The sequence below is a fragment of the Anguilla anguilla genome, chromosome 5 (genome assembly GCF_013347855.1).
Source record: "Anguilla anguilla isolate fAngAng1 chromosome 5, fAngAng1.pri, whole genome shotgun sequence".
NCBI lineage: Eukaryota > Metazoa > Chordata > Actinopteri > Anguilliformes > Anguillidae > Anguilla > Anguilla anguilla.
Window position 1 is genome coordinate 55291230 of NC_049205.1, and position 16232 is coordinate 55307461.

Below are 16232 nucleotides of genomic sequence, written 5' to 3' on the forward strand. Positions count from 1 at the left end.
AACGGTGTGACTCCATGACGGCTCTACGGATTCCAACAGCCTGGTATGTTTACAGGAAACTGACTCTCTCTAAACCTAAGGACACCCCAACAGATCAAGTACACACCAAAACATCCTCAAAAATTAACAGGAAACTCAAATCGATGTTGGTTCTGTCTGCTACCTCTACTACCCTTTTCCCTACAAAGTGGCTTCCATTTTTCGACTTGTGCATTTGAAATGACCCTTCTTTTTTCCGTTTTTATTATTTTTTTTATTTTTTAATTAAATTTATTTAAATCACATTTTTAAGACAGATTTGACTGCTGTCCTCGTCCTTTGCTGTCACATCCACATGCCAAGTTCATTCTACTCTCTTTTACTCGAATCATTCCCCTGCAGCCTATTTGTTTTGACCTTCAGGACAGCAGAGACGACGTTCTCAGTCAATTAATAGCGCGGGACCTAACTCTGGCTTTAAGGGTTTCTGCTCGTGAATACATCTGGGAGGACAGACCTCGTTACAAACGAACGCTTTCGCACCGGCCGCGCCGCGACGGCAGGGCCGCCAACGCAGAATGTGAATTCATTTTCCCAGCTCCCCGAACGAGCGGGCCGCAGGCGGCCAGGAGCCGTCCCATCGTCCCACCCCACTCACGGCAGGGAACGACTGTGATCTACAGAGAGCGAGGGGGGGGGGGGGGGGGGGGGGAACAATTGCATTAACAGCCCTCATCAGTCCGGGACAGGTCTCCACAGGAGGGCAGCGTGTTTTATACGGGAACACGTGTGTGAGGACGGGGTGGGGGGTGTGGGGAGGTTATTAAACCGGTTAAAATTGGCATGTTCGCTCTGTGAGCCGAAGCTCGCTCGCTCGCTTGCTCGCTCGTTCTGGCGAAGCGCTGACCCAGCCCGAACACAAATCCCGGGAATTAGAAATCAAGCGCTTGGTTACCGTCGCCGCCGCCTCCCCCTCGCTCAGCGCCCACACAAACAGACCATTACGTTACGCCAAACAGCCGTTTAGTTTCGGGAGGTTTAACCGCGTCGCCGAACGCACCGCGAACGCCGCCGTTCAGACTTACACAGGCCGGCAAATGGATCGAGACAGCCGCGATTAAATAAGCTACTGGTCATTTCCCAAAAGAGCCGTGGGGGATGGGGGTGGGGGGTTTTGGGGGGAGGGGGATTATCTGTACTGGATTTAAAGAGGTAACTAATCCACACGAGCGCCAGAAAAGCAAACAAGTCAACGGGAGGAGTGCGCTGGGGGCACTGACACGGACGTCTCCGGCGTGTTTCTGACAAACGCTGAAGCGCGGTGAGGGGGAGATGGGCTAGAGCGGTGAGGGGGAGATGGGGCTAGAGCGGTGAGGGGGAGATGGGGCTAGAGCGGTGAGGGGGAGATGGGGCTAGAGCGGTGAGGGGGAGATGGGGCGATGGGGCTAGAGCGGTGAGGGGGAGATGGGGCTAGAGCGGTGAGGGGGAGATGGGGCGATGGGGCTAGAGCGGTGAGGGGGAGGTGGGGCTAGAGCGGTGAGGGGGAGATGGGGCTAGAGCGGTGAGGGGGAGATGGGGCTAGAGTGGTGAGGGGGAGGTGGGGCTAGAGCGGTGAGGGGGAGATGGGGCTAGAGCGGTGAGGGGGAGATGGGGCTAGAGCGGTGAGGGGGAGGTGGGGCTAGAGCGGTGAGGGGGAGATGGGGCTAGAGCGGTGAGGGGGAGATGGGGCTAGAGCGGTGAGGGGGAGATGGGGCTAGAGCGGTGAGGGGGAGGTGGGGCTAGAGCGGTGAGGGGGAGGTGGGGCTAGAGCGGTGAGGGGGAGATGGGCTAGAGCGGTGAGGGGGAGATGGGGCTTGAGGGGTGTGGGGGAGTTGGGGCTAGAGCGGTGAGGGGGAGATGGGGCTAGAGCGGTGAGGGGGAGGTGGGGCTAGAGCGGTGAGGGGGAGATGGGGAGATGGGGCAAGAGCGGTGAGGGGGAGATGGGGCTAGAGCGGTGAGGGGGAGGTGGGGCTAGAGCGGTGAGGGGGGAGATGGGGCTAGAGCGGTGAGGGGGAGATGGGGCTAGAGCGGTGAGGGGGAGATGGGGCTAGAGTGGTGAGGGGGAGGTGGGGCTAGAGCGGTGAGGGGGAGGTGGGGCTAGAGCGGTGAGGGGGAGATGGGGCTAGAGCGGTGAGGGGGAGATGGGGCTAGAGTGGTGAGGGGGAGGTGGGGAGATGGGGCTAGAGCGGTGAGGGGGAGATGGGGCTAGAGCGGTGAGGGGGAGATGGGGCTAGAGCGGTGAGGGGGAGGTGGGGAGATGGGGCTAGAGCGGTGAGGGGGAGATGGGGCTAGAGCGGTGAGGGGGAGGTGGGGCTAGAGCGGTGAGGGGGAGGTGGGGAGATGGGGCTAGAGCGGTGAGGGGGAGATGGGGCTAGAGCGGTGAGGGGGAGATGGGGCTAGAGCGGTGAGGGGGAGATGGGGAGATGGGGCTAGAGCGGTGAGGGGGAGATGGGGCTAGAGCTGTGAGGGGGAGATGGGGCTAGAGCAGTGAGGGGGAGATGGGGCTAGAGCGGTGAGGGGGAGATGGGGCTAGAGCGGTGAGGGGGAGATGGGGCTAGAGCGGTGAGGCGGAGATGGGGCTAGAGCGGTAAGGGGGAGATGGGGCTAGAGTGGTGAGGGGGAGATGGGGCTAGAGCGGTGAGGGGGAGGTGGGGAGATGGGGCTAGAGTGGTGAGGGGGCGATGGGGCTAGAGTGGTGAGGGGGAGGTGGGGCTAGAGCGGTGAGGGGGAGATGGGGCTAGAGCGGTGAGGGGGAGATGGGGAGATGGGGCTAGAGTGGTGAGGGGGAGGTGGGGCTAGAGCAGTGAGGGGGAGATGGGGCTAGAGCGGTGAGGGGGAGATGGGGCTAGAGCGGTGAGGGGGAGATGGGGCTAGAGCGGTGAGGGGGAGATGGGGAGATGGGGCTAGAGCGGTGAGGGGGAGATGGGGCTAGAGCGGTGAGGCGGAGATGGGGCTAGAGCGGTAAGGGGGAGATGGGGCTAGAGTGGTGAGGGGGAGATGGGGCTAGAGCGGTGAGGGGGAGGTGGGGAGATGGGGCTAGAGTGGTGAGGGGGCAATGGGGCTAGAGTGGTGAGGGGGAGGTGGGGCTAGAGCGGTGAGGGGGAGATGGGGCTAGAGCGGTGAGGGGGAGATGGGGAGATGGGGCTAGAGTGGTGAGGGGGAGGTGGGGCTAGAGCGGTGAGGGGGAGATGGGGCTAGAGTGGTGAGGGGGAGGTGGGGCTAGAGCGGTGAGGGGGAGATGGGGCTAGAGCGGTGAGGGGGAGATGGGGCTAGAGCGGTGAGGGGGAGATGGGGCTAGAGCGGTGAGGGGAGATGGGGCTAGAGCGGTGAGGGGGAGATGGGGCTAGAGCGGTGAGGGGGAGATGGGGCTAGAGCGGTGAGGGGGTGTGGGGGAGATGGGGCTAGAGCGGTGAGGGGGAGATGGGGCTAGAGCGGTGAGGGGGTGTGGGGGAGATGGGGCTAGAGCGGTGAGGGGGTGTGGGGGGAGATGGGGCGATGGGGCTAGAGCGGTGAGGGGGTGTGGGGGAGATGGGGCTAGAGCGGTGAGGGGGTGTGGGGGAGATGGGGCGATGGGGCTAGAGCGGTGAGGGGGTGTGGGGGAGATGGGGCTAGAGCGGTGAGGGGGAGATGGGGAGATGGGGCTAGAGCGGTGAGGGGGAGATGGGGAGATGGGGCTAGAGTGGTGAGGGGGAGATGGGGCTAGAGCGGTGAGGGGGAGATGGGGCTAGAGCGGTGAGGGGGCGATGGGGCTAGAGCGGTGAGGGGGAGGTGGGGCTAGCCCGGTGAGGGGGAGGTGGGGCTAGAGCGGTGAGGGGGAGATGGGGCTAGAGCGGTGAGGGGGAGATGGGGCTAGAGCGGTGAGGGGGAGATGGGGCTAGAGTGGTGAGGGAGAGATGGGGCTAGAGCGGTGAGGGGGAGATGGGGCTAGAGCGGTGAGGGGGAGGTGGGGCTAGCCCGGTGAGGGGGAGGTGGGGCTAGAGCGGTGAGGGGGAGATGGGGCTAGAGCGGTGAGGGGGAGATGGGGCTAGCCCGGTTAGGGGGAGGTGGGGCTAGAGCGGTGAGGGGGAGATGGGGCTAGAGCGGTGAGGGGGAGATGGGGCTAGAGCGGTGAGGGGGAGATGGGGCTAGAGCGGTGAGGGGGAGATGGGGCTAGAGCGGTGAGGGGGAGATGGGGCTAGAGTGGTGAGGGGGAGATGGGGCTAGAGTGGTGAGGGAGAGATGGGGCTAGAGCGGTGAGGGGGAGATGGGGCTAGAGCGGTGAGGGGGAGGTGGGGCTAGCCCGGTGAGGGGGAGGTGGGGCTAGAGCGGTGAGGGGGAGATGGGGCTAGAGCGGTGAGGGGGAGATGGGGCTAGAGCGGTGAGGGGGAGGTGGGGGAGATGGGGCGATGGGGCTAGAGCGGTGAGGGGGTGTGGGGGAGATGGGGCTAGAGCGGTGAGGGGGAGATGGGGAGATGGGGCTAGAGCGGTGAGGGGGAGATGGGGAGATGGGGCTAGAGTGGTGAGGGGGGAGATGGGGCTAGAGCGGTGAGGGGGAGATGGGGCTAGAGCGGTGAGGGGGCGATGGGGCTAGAGCGGTGAGGGGGAGGTGGGGCTAGCCCGGTGAGGGGGAGGTGGGGCTAGAGCGGTGAGGGGGAGATGGGGCTAGAGCGGTGAGGGGGAGATGGGGCTAGAGCGGTGAGGGGGAGATGGGGCTAGAGTGGTGAGGGAGAGATGGGGCTAGAGCGGTGAGGGGGAGATGGGGCTAGAGCGGTGAGGGGGAGGTGGGGCTAGCCCGGTGAGGGGGGAGGTGGGGCTAGAGCGGTGAGGGGGAGATGGGGCTAGAGCGGTGAGGGGGAGATGGGGCTAGCCCGGTGAGGGGGAGGTGGGGCTAGAGCGGTGAGGGGGAGATGGGGCTAGAGCGGTGAGGGGGAGATGGGGCTAGAGCGGTGAGGGGGAGATGGGGCTAGAGCGGTGAGGGGGAGATGGGGCTAGAGCGGTGAGGGGGAGATGGGGCTAGAGTGGTGAGGGGGAGATGGGGCTAGAGTGGTGAGGGAGAGATGGGGCTAGAGCGGTGAGGGGGAGATGGGGCTAGAGCGGTGAGGGGGAGGTGGGGCTAGCCCGGTGAGGGGGAGGTGGGGCTAGAGCGGTGAGGGGGAGATGGGGCTAGAGCGGTGAGGGGGAGATGGGGCTAGAGCGGTGAGGGGGAGGTGGGGCGATGGGGCTAGAGCGGTGAGGGGGAGGTGGGGCGATGGGGCTAGAGCGGTGAGGGGGAGATGGGGCTAGCTCGTCCCGCTCCCCCGGCGGGGCAGACCCCCCTTAAAGAGGATTAACGGGGGACATTTGGGGATTGCCGCGGAGGCCAGGGGACGCCCCGGCTTATCAGCAATCCCAGGATCAGAGACAGGGCATCCAGACCAGCGGGTCAATGGGTCACCACAGGGTTTAGCATGGACTGACAACTCCACCTTCACACACGTGACCCATGTCCTCCATACACTGATTACAGCAGCTATGCACACATATGTGCATGTGTACACACATACATACATACATACACACACACACATGCATACAAACACACATCAATATACACAGACATATGGTGAAAGCTTTTCCTCGTAAACCCATCTGTGAAGGTCTAAGAGACACAGCCAATATGTTCTTGATTTTAATTATCTGCTGTGAGTCAAATCTCAGTCTGCTCTGCTCGGATTAGAGCTGGTGGGGGGGGGGGGGGGGCACGTGTGTTGTCCTAGAAGGGATGATGATTTGTGATGAGGGTCTTTGTGGAACCATGTGTTTGTGTAATCATGCAGCTGAGAGGGCTGGATTGGAGGCTATTAAATGTGACATATTGTGATGTGGTGTGATGTCACTCAAATGAGAGGCGTGTACAGAGAGGAGTACATCTGAGGGCGAAGCCTGCAGTCAGTCAGTCAGTCTGTCTGTCTGTCTGTGAACAGCACACCTCATTCGCCGTACACCCACTCTGAGAGAGCTTTCGGTTTGTGCACTCCTGGTGCTTTCTGAAGCACCCCAATCAGAGGTCATCGTTCCCGTCCCGGAACCCGGGTCCAAATGATACACGGTAGCGGCAGAGACAGGTCCAGGGTGACGGTGAATCCCAACGCAGTGCGGAGGGGCTGGGAGCACAGAGACAGTAACCCAGGCCCATTCTGTCTGTCCAGCCGGCAGGGTATGCCAGGGCCGCGGCGATGAGGAAAAAAACACTCGTCACAAGGAGCCAGGGTTCGAGCAAACGGAGAAAATGGCTTCAAAGAGAAGGCAGGAGACGCGTTCCGCCCACCAAAATGTCACCGCGGCAGAGGAGCACGTCCTCCAAGATCTGAGGGAGGGGTGCTGGGCTTCTCGCGGGACGGCTTCACATCCACAGATCTGAGGCGCGATTTCAGGGATAGAGGAGAAGCGCATTCGTCCCGACACTCCAGAAACCCGCGCCGGCGCCGTCTTCCGAAATGTCACCGAACCCGATCCCAGAAGCCCCGCGTTCAGAACGACGGCTTCCAAACCCCGCCGCGAAATCCATCCCTCCTCCATCCGCCGCAATCAGCATTAGCCTCGGAAAGGGTTTAGCCTTGGAAAAACAACACTTAAAGGACGGGTCCTAAGGGACCCTTTCTGCCACAGCAGGAGGAGGAGGCGGTGTGAACTACAGTGGACTGCAGCTGCCATAAGGGCATAAAATTCATCTCTCCAGCTGAAAGTATTCAATGTGACAGGAAAAAATAAATAAAATAAAATAAAATAAAACAAAAACAGCCTGTCAGTTTGGTTGAGGGCACTGTGACTGTGACTCTGCTGGCAGGGCGACTAGCTCTCCAGGCCAGGCCTGGGGTTATTAGGGTGACCAACGTCAGGGTGCTCTTTCCAGAACGTTCCACAGGCTCTGGAAAGGACAGAAAGGATTGAGTCTGTAACAACCCAGTCAAGGCAAACCCCTGCTCCCCTCCAGAAACTATCAGAACACACTGCTGGCCACTGCCTCCCCCCCCCCCCCCAAATACTCTCCATTTACAGCTGAAAAAAAACGCAGTGCTGTTACTTTTGCTTTCTTCTGGCGGAGACTTTCCACGACGCTATCAGGCACATGCTAAAAATAGCCCACCCGAGTCAGGGAGGAAAAAAAAAAAAACCTGCCGTCCTTTCAACGTTTTTTTATTTATTTTTTAATTCACGATAAATAAAAACAAATAAGACCGGGGCGCTGTTCTGTGTGTTTACTCGAGCGCTTTCATTAGACAGGCGAGCAGGAGACAGAGCGCCAGCGCGTGTGAGCGCTAACTGGCCCGGCTTCAGGAGAGAGTAACGAGCGCTACGTCTGCGGCGTCGGGGAGAAACAGGAGAGAAGGCGCCCGGGAGGACGGGGGAGCGAGGCAGAGAACCGCCATTAGCGCGCGTCTGATTGCCAGGATAACAGGAGCTCACGCGAAGTTCAGAGGTTCGGGCCGAACTGATTTCCCTGCGTTTCGCCCTGGCTGGACGGGCCAATCACGGCATGCCGCGTCTCCCCCTGACCCGCGCGGGCCGGGGTAAAAGACCCCGAGCGGCGGGGCCCCGTGATTTTAACTAATCTCACGTAATCGGTTTTGTCGCGCGAGCGGATGGCAGCGGGGCCCCCAAACCGGCGGGAAGTTCCGCCTTCCCATCAGCCCCGGCGGCGGCGCTGATTAGGGAGAGCGAGGAGGGAGGGGAATCGGGAGGGGGCGGCGCTGCCGAAATTCAGGCTTCACGCGAAGCTGGGCCGCGCCCGGCAAAGAGCGGCGCACAATGCCCGCGGCGGGACGCGGGGCGGCGAGGCGGGGGCGGCGGAGCCCGTGGCCCCCGGGGGCCGCCGAAGAGCGGCGGTGAAATCATAACGTGATTATGCGTCTGAGAGAAAGAGAGGCGGACGTCAATCTCTCCGGCGGGGTTGGGGGCGGGGGCGGGGGCGGCGGGGCGGCGCGGGGAGACAGCGGGGTCCAGGCGAGGCGGCGGCGTGCGACCTCCGCAGAGGGCAGCCGTCGTCAGCGCGGGCCGCTCGTTATTCACCGCCCCGCTCCTTCTGTTTATCTTGTCACTCCTGAAATTTATGGGGCCGCCATCTCCCCCCCGCCAACCCCTCCCCAACGCTGACGCAGCCGCCGCTTCCTGCTAGGGGCGCTCTGAGGACTAGCCTTTTAGCTCTGTACTGAGAGAGAGAGAGAGAGAGAGAGAGAACAAGCTAGTGAGTGCGAGTGAGTGAGAGAGAGAGAGAGAGAGAGAGAGAGAGAGAGAGAGAGAGAGAGCTAGTGAGTGCGAGTGAGTGAGAGAGAGCTAGTGAGTGAGAGAGAGAAAGAGTAAGAGAGAGCAAGGGAGTGAGTGACAGTGAGAGTGAGTGAAAGACAAAGAGAGAGCGAGAGAGAGAGAGCGAAGAGTGAGCAAGCGAGTGAGGGAGAGCAAAAGCGAGTGAGAGACAGCGAATGAGAGAGTGAGTAAGAGAGTGAGAGAGCGAGTGAGCGAGAGAGAGCAAGTGACAGGCACGCTTATGGGGGGATGTGACTTTCATCCAAAATCAACTTAACAACAAGCTGGTACCCAACAATGGCAGAGAGAGACAGGCAGGCCTCGCGTGTTTGCATGAGCTGCAGATGGCGATGACACACAGATGTACATACATGCACACAAGCACACGCATTCTGACATCTGACACCAGCGCCAAGGTCGTCATCGACACGGTCACCACGGAGGCGAACACGGGTTGATTCAGGAAGGCGCTGACGCCAATGGCGGGGGGGTGGGGGGGTGAATGCACCTGGGGGGTGCGGGTCAGCCCTCCATCTGTGTGCTGCACAGAAGCAGAGCTCGCTGGCGTCCGTCCGTCCGTTCGTTTAACAGGAGATCAAAGGCCACTCATCATCCTCTTCCTCCTCATCTGCTCCCTGCAATCAGCGGATCTCTGAGCTTCGATCCGCTCGGTTGGTCACAGGGTCTCCACCGAGTAACCCCCCTGACCCCCCGACCCCCCTGCTCAGAAATCCGATGGCGTCCCACCCGCTGATTAAGGAGCGGAGCGTGGAGAGGGGAAAAGTCGTGATTAAAATAAAAGGGCTTTATCCCCGCGGCCCGTGAGGTCGCCCCGCCCCCTGAGAAAGAAGGGCTAAGCCCCGGGCCGGCCTGTCAATCACTCCTGACCTCCGCCGCGGAGCACGTCAGCGGCTAACCGAAGCGAGAGAGCCTTAACGAGGGAGAGCGTGCGGTCCGCCTGCCTCCGCGGCTCAGCTGCAGGGTGAAGACGAAGAGTTGAGCTGCGCTGGTAATGGGTCATTCAGCGCGTGGGACATGGGCTCAGAAGCGGCTTCTTCTAGACTCTTCTGGAAAAAGCCAATAAGGAACGGATGGCTCTAGGCTGGACATAAATGAGCGCGCATCAATCAAGTCACTTCTTTAAAACTCCAATGTGATGATCACAAATGGGAAATAAACTGCCCCACTGACTCTCTCATCAATGAGTCCAAGCTTGCACATGCTCGTCCTGTCTAACTGAACACGTCCGGTTCTTTAATTCTTCTCCACACCCGCTGTTGTGCCCTGTACACTGTTGCGCATATATATATATTTAACTGGGCTGTAACCCAATTGGCCCTTGGGGATGCACTCTCACTGGGCCACTGTGGGTTGCCTTCCAGGCCAGCCTGGGCGACATAGCTCAGGAGGTAAGACCAATTGGCTGGCAGTCGGAGGGTTGCCGGTTCAAACCCCGCCCTGGGCGTGTCAAAGTGTCCTTGAGCAAGACACCTAACCCCTAACTGCTCTGGCGAATGAGAGGCATCAATTGTAAAGCGCTTTGGGTAAAAGCGCTATATAAATGCAGTCCATTTACCATTTTCCATGTGTGGAGGTAAAACCACCTCCAGGCTCTCTCCTCCTGAAGGCTCTGCTCGTACGCGCGTTAGCTTAAAAAAAAAAAAAAAAAAGAGACAAACCCCATGGCTCCGCCCCCCAGCTGTCACTCGCCTGCCGCTGACGTTGCGCAGGATGGCCAGCGCGTCCGGGAAGCCGTCCAGGTTGTAGTCGCCCAGGTGCAGCGTGATGGGGGCGTGGAGCTCGCCCGCGGTGGGCGGGACAAAGCCCCACACGGTGTCCTTCTTCTGGAACTCTGTCAGGACGGGGAACCACTGGAGAGAGAGGGGGGAGGGGGAGCAATATGAGCAGGGTGCAGCTTATCCCACATCTGCAAACACACAAACGCCAAATATGGCAACGTTTACTATGTAATAACACACATTGTACATATTTTTAGACACGTAAAAAGAAATTAGCACAATGTGAACAAGAGCAGCAATTAGAAAAAGGATGGGGGTAGGTGAGAAAACAAAGAAAAAAAAAATTCTCTGTTTCTCTCTGAAAAAAATCTGCAGTTTATCTTGCAACACTCATTTACCGCACTGACTTGGAGCCAGAAATAAATACGGAGCTTTCTGGGAAGGATTGTGAAGTATTAGAAAACAGCCATTGAGCACCGCAGGTTTAAGGACCAACTGACCATGCAAATCTCAAACCAACCGACAAGCCCTTCCATGGGAGGCTCCTGCACCTTCTCAAGGTTGTTCTTCTACAGCATCTCCACCTGCCTTTCCACGTCTCATGTATAAGTATGGACATTTCGGAGTGTCTTTCTTTTGTCTCCTCAACACTAGAGCTGGTTGTCCTTGGAAAACCTCGCATCGAAAACGAGAAATAACGAGCTTAACCGGCTGAAGGGGACGAGGCTATTCAATTTAGCGATGAACGCAGTCCATTCAACCCGCCGCGGCTCCGTATTAGCGTGCGCTAGGAGAGGAACGGAGGCAGATGCTGCCTTTAACTATTCATGAATGTTAAGCAGTGCAGCAGGTGCAGTGCAGAGCTTCTTTGAGGGGACGTGCTGCGAGGACAGCCATAATACTTGCTCGTGGCTTTTTTTTCTGTAAGCTGAATGCATAAAGAAGATGAACGCCGTTTGAGTGGTCTGGGTGCAGGAGCTGGAGGAGTTGGGGGCGCGATGGAGGATCCTTCACTGAAGGTGTGCGTGGTTAAACCGTTTCGGTCCCTGCAAGTTTAGTCCTCCTGAATCGTGGAGCCACACCTGCCGGGGCATTCTGGCACTGGGGGGGTAGGGTGGGTGGTGCTGCGGTTCAGGTTTGAAAGGGGTGGGGGAGGTTGGGGGGGTGGGTTACAGAGTGGGATGAAACCGTGAACGTTGTATGGGTGTAGGTGGGGGGATGGGTTGGATATGGGGTGGGCTTTCAAAGCTTCTCCTTATGACACTGGCCAAATCTGGGCACCTCTAGGCAACTCTGCACACTGCCCCCTAGGCCCCTGGAGGACAAATGGCTGCTGCATTAAAAGATGACTGCCTGCCACAGCCCATACACCCACAACGAAACTCTTCATGTGCTCTGGCCTGTACACACATACACACACAGATATGCACACGCATGCACGCACAGGTGCACACACACGTATGCACGCACACACAGGCGCACATATACGCACACACACACACAGCTTTGGGCAGGGGTGACATATGCACAGGTAGGAGGGAAAACAGCTCTCAAATAATTAGAAAAACACCAAAACAAGGCAAAACAAAAAAACAAATTGAGAATCCCACGCAAGAGCTCCCTAAGTGCTCCCAAATGTGCGTGGAAATGGGGCAGATTAACGCTGGAAAGCCACAGAGCGACAAATGAGGAACGAAAAAAAAAAACTAAAAAAAAACGCTTTTTCAAAATGGCCGCTTTTACAGCCCGAGCCACAATGGCTGCCAACGGCCCCGTTGTTTCCGAGGCGACTCCTTACGAGCGCTGCTGAAATCGCAGGCAACCGCTGCTGATGAGACGCACGCCCTCCCTGGGGAAAGACTCCGCGTGATGCGCGTTAAAGCCTCCTCTGTTTCTCTGCTTCTGCACCCCGAGGCCAGAGCGGCGTGGGCGGCAGCGGCCAGAGAAAAGCGCAGAAAACCGCCGAGATCATCATGCCCAGCCAGGAAATGGGATCACGGCCCGGATGATTCACAGGAAGTACTGCTAATCATTTTTATATAGAATACGAGTGTGAGAGTGTGTGTGTGTGTGAGTGTGTGTGTGTGTGTGTGTGTGTGTGTGTGTGTGTGTGAGTGTGTGTGTGTGAGTGTGTGTGTGAGTGTGTGTGTGTGTGTGTGTGTGCGCGCGCGTATGTGTGTGATGGAGCTGTAGAAAAAAATACGAGGCCACCTCATATTTTCAGATGAACAATCAGGGTTACTCCAGCAAATATTGATTGTTCAACCTTTCCTAAGCAAAGACATTGTTATTTTTGTTATTTATGGGTATGACATTGTTTAGCTTGCATTACTCGATGCATAACAACACTGTTTATTTTTAGTATTTTGACCAGTTCTCAAATTTTGGCAAACAAATGTTCCAAGTGACATTATTTTTGGAATATTTGGCGGATATTAGAGAACACTTTCCTTGAGGCAGATATTCACATAGCTTCCCATTTCACATGAGCGTTTCGGGGCGTGTGAAAATTTAGATTTACAACTGTCCTCAATAATGTTTTCTTAAATACAAAGTGTAATTAGACTATCATAATTGCATTATTCCTTGATAAATAATGAAAACTAGTCGTGTCCAGAGGCTTTTGGTCAGTGCTGGATACACACACATATACAGAGAGAGAGAGTGAAATACAGAGAAAGAAAAAACGCAGCGCATCGCAGAGAGAGCAGCCGTAGGCGTCGGCGAAGCCGCCCATAAAGGCCTTGCGCGCGAGAGGAAACGATGTCGCCGGCACGGCGGCCTCCCCGCCGCGGTCGACAGCTGCGGCTGGCGTCGGCGTGGCGTTCTGGCCCGCGGCCAAGCGAGGGAGAGCTGTTCCCGTTCTGGCGGCGACCCTCGGCGATGCACTGTGCTTTTATTTGGGCGAACCTTCGGCGTCGAGGCCGCGTTCCGTCACATCGCGGCGCGGGGGCGCGCGGGGGGGGAGGGGCGGGCCGAGCAGCCAATCGCGTTTCGGGTTCCTCTTGATGACTGAAATTACTGACGAGCGTTTGCGATTTAAGCTGCAATTTGCCCCGGAGAGCACAGCGTGCCGTGCTCACTGCTGACTGATGCAAAGTAAGGATAATTAAAGCTGATCTCCTCTGCATTTTCATCTATGCAAATCGCCTGTGCCAGGGTGGGAATGAAGATAAACGAGAGGGGGGGGGTGAGAGAGAGAGAGGCAGACAGAGAGAAAGAAATTCGAGAGAGAGCGAGAGACAGAGAGAGAGAGCGGTAGACTTTGACACCCCTTTATTCAAACATAATTGTCAATTCATTACGCTAGAATAAAAGATAAATCTAAAATAAAATAAGGATGAAAAAAAAACAACATCAAAAAAGAAAAAAGAGGGAGAGAAAATGAGGCAGAGTGGGAGACAGAGAGAGAGAGAAAGGGGGAGAGAAAGAGAAAAAAAAGAGAAAACATATAAGGTAGGGGGCTGAGGGGGTTATTACTATGGTGATCGCATAGGAACTCTGAGGAAGGCCGTTCGGGGCAATGACTGTGACATCAAGGTTAGATGAAATGCATTGTCTTGTTCTGGCAGACGAATGGTTCCCCCTTCACTGACTTTGGATGTACCGCGCTGAAACCGGGCGGGGTACCAACGCTCATAAAAAAGAAACAGAAAAGTAATAGATACATAAATCGATGCAGGGGGCATAAGAACCGAAACACCAAGAAAAGGGAAAAGGTAAGCCATGTATCTGCTGGTATATGTACATGGTGAGCAAACACACATGCACAAACATATGCAGACGCGTGCACGCACACATGCACACCCACACACACGCACACACACGTGTGCACATACACAGTACATACATAAAAACAACACAGACCGGAGCTTCTCACTGACAGAGAGTTTGAGAAACAGACGAGGGACACGCTCGGAATATCAACAGCCCCGGACTGCATAGGCTCTCTTCCAGAGCAGACGGGACCAGATTTTGCAGGAAGTTGGCGGGGATAATGCCGTTCTGCATTCACCCGTCTCCACAGAGGTGTCCCCAATTTGGCAGGGGTCAGCCCTCCCTCCACCAGGGCAGGGATTTGTACGGCACCGGAACACCGTATCAGTTTCAGAGCAATGAGGTGTTACCAGGGTAACACTCTGTCACACATCACAGATCACTGAACGACTGCGATTCCAAACGCCCAATTTACCACCACATTATTCCTGCTCAATGTCGAACACTGGAGCTGAATTATTCTGTGCAGGACATTTTCTGCGGCTGTTAAGTACTTAGACATCTATGCTGGCTTTGTCATTTGCCCTAATACTATTCAGGCTACCGTTAAATGGCGTAAAGTAGCACTGAAATGGCCACTGAATACTGTGCAGGTGTCAGTCAGACATGCTAAGAGACATGTTGCATGCTTTGAACTGTCCGAGGCAAAGGTGGCATGAAAGAAAGACAAGAAAGAGGAGAGGAAACGATTCTCTCCTCTCTAGGTGCTGCCAGGAGCGGGATCTCATGTCAAGTGCCCGATCAGAGAAATGGGCTCCTAACGATGAAAAAATTCATGAAATGAAGTTCCATAGCACATACTGCACGCGCCCGAAATCCAGCCGGCTTCCATTTTGGCTCTCCTTCGCCAGGAGGAGAACGATCGAACCCGAGCCGGTCTCACCGCTCCCTCCTTGGCCAAATCTGAGGAATTTGGAGCCCTGGGTCGGGGGAACCAGCGATCGATATCGTCAAAGGCAATGAGAAGCAGAGAAATTAATGAGCCTCAGCCAAATTCCATCGATTATTTACTCAGGAAATAAATAAGTATAACCGACTACAGATGGTGTTTGATTAGCTGAGTGGAGCGTGAACAGATCCCATAGCAAAACCGTGGCTGTTTTTTCACATAGAAGGCCCTCCCTCATACAATGGCAGTCAATCAGAGCAACAACAGCTGAAGCACTAAAGACCAATCGAAGATGGCAGCTTTATTACATTACAGATCCATTTATAAACCCATTCGATGGCTCATTCGAAGGCACAGGCGCGGTGCGCACGGGCTTCCTATCCGTGTCCTGGGAAAGGGACATGCATCACGTCGAGTTTGTAAACGTTTTAGCGCAGGACGTATTCACGCGGAGCGTGGCTGAGTTTTCAATGAGGCAGGGATTGGGGTGTGGCGGGGCGGGGGCGGCTGCGGAGAGAGGGAGTCACACACGGACCTCCAAAGAGAGACCGTAAGAGAAAAAAGATGGACGTGCCAGAAAGCTGTAAAGAGAGACACACACAGACCTACAATGGTAGTGTCAGAGAACAGTTAGACCTGCCAGGTAAGCTGTGTAAAGAGACTGACACACAGACCTCCAAAAAGAGAGTGTAAGAGCAGAACAATTAGACCTGCTAGGGAGCTGTGTAGAGAGACACACACAGACCTACAATGGTACAGTGTCAGAGCAGAACACTGAGACCTGCCAGCAGGAGAAGACATGCAGCCCACAAAGAGAAGATGTGTGAACATGAGCACATGCAGCCTAGCCAGCAGCGGCAGAGAAACACGCAGGCTGGCAAGGACAGCTCTTACAGTGAGATATATGGGCCAATCAGAGGACGTAATCAGGAGACCATGTAGAGCAGCCTGGAGGTGGTGCAGACTGATACACAGGCCAGCTGAGAGACCACCAAGGCTGAGAAATAAATATAACAGACAGGGGCTGAAGACAGAGACAAGTAGGCCATAAAGCACGTAGGTGATGGAGGCAGGAACGTAGAGACCAGCAATGGTAATGCAAGAGGCATGTAGGCCAGTAGCAAATGATGGAGACTGAGAGATATGCAGGCCACTGAAAGCATGCTGAATTATGGGATGGGGACAGGCCCTCGTGGACATTAGGCCTATTTAAACTGACAAAACTATCTAAGCCAGGAAGGAAACCATGGGACCAGGAAACCAGTGAGGAAACCAAGCAGCCAATACGCCTTTGAGAAAAGTCTGCATTTTTTGCAGGGCAAGACTGCTTAATTTAGTTGAAGTGTACTGAAATCACTCACACCTAGCAGATGCAAATATAACCTCAGCATGTCTGTCTGCACTCCAGTACTGTAAGTTCATTTACGCCATTAAATGGGGAAAAAATCAGAAGAATTTTTTTTTTTTTACTTTTTTTAATGGGCTCATTTGATCATTTTTATGCTTTTAGCCATGAGTCATTGTGTGAAATTTAATTTCCCCTAGCC

General features: G+C 56.1%; 1 protein-coding gene across 1 annotated transcript in view; it reads right to left on the reverse strand.

Annotated features, from left to right (window-relative positions):
- The window catches only part of itfg1 (integrin alpha FG-GAP repeat containing 1), a 108862-nt gene that overhangs the window by 52660 nt on the left and 39970 nt on the right, over positions 1–16232 (reverse strand). The window contains exon 10 of the mRNA XM_035419780.1: positions 9991–10151. Within this exon, the coding sequence (XP_035275671.1) occupies positions 9991–10151 (161 nt within the window). The remainder of the gene's footprint in view (positions 1–9990; positions 10152–16232) is intronic.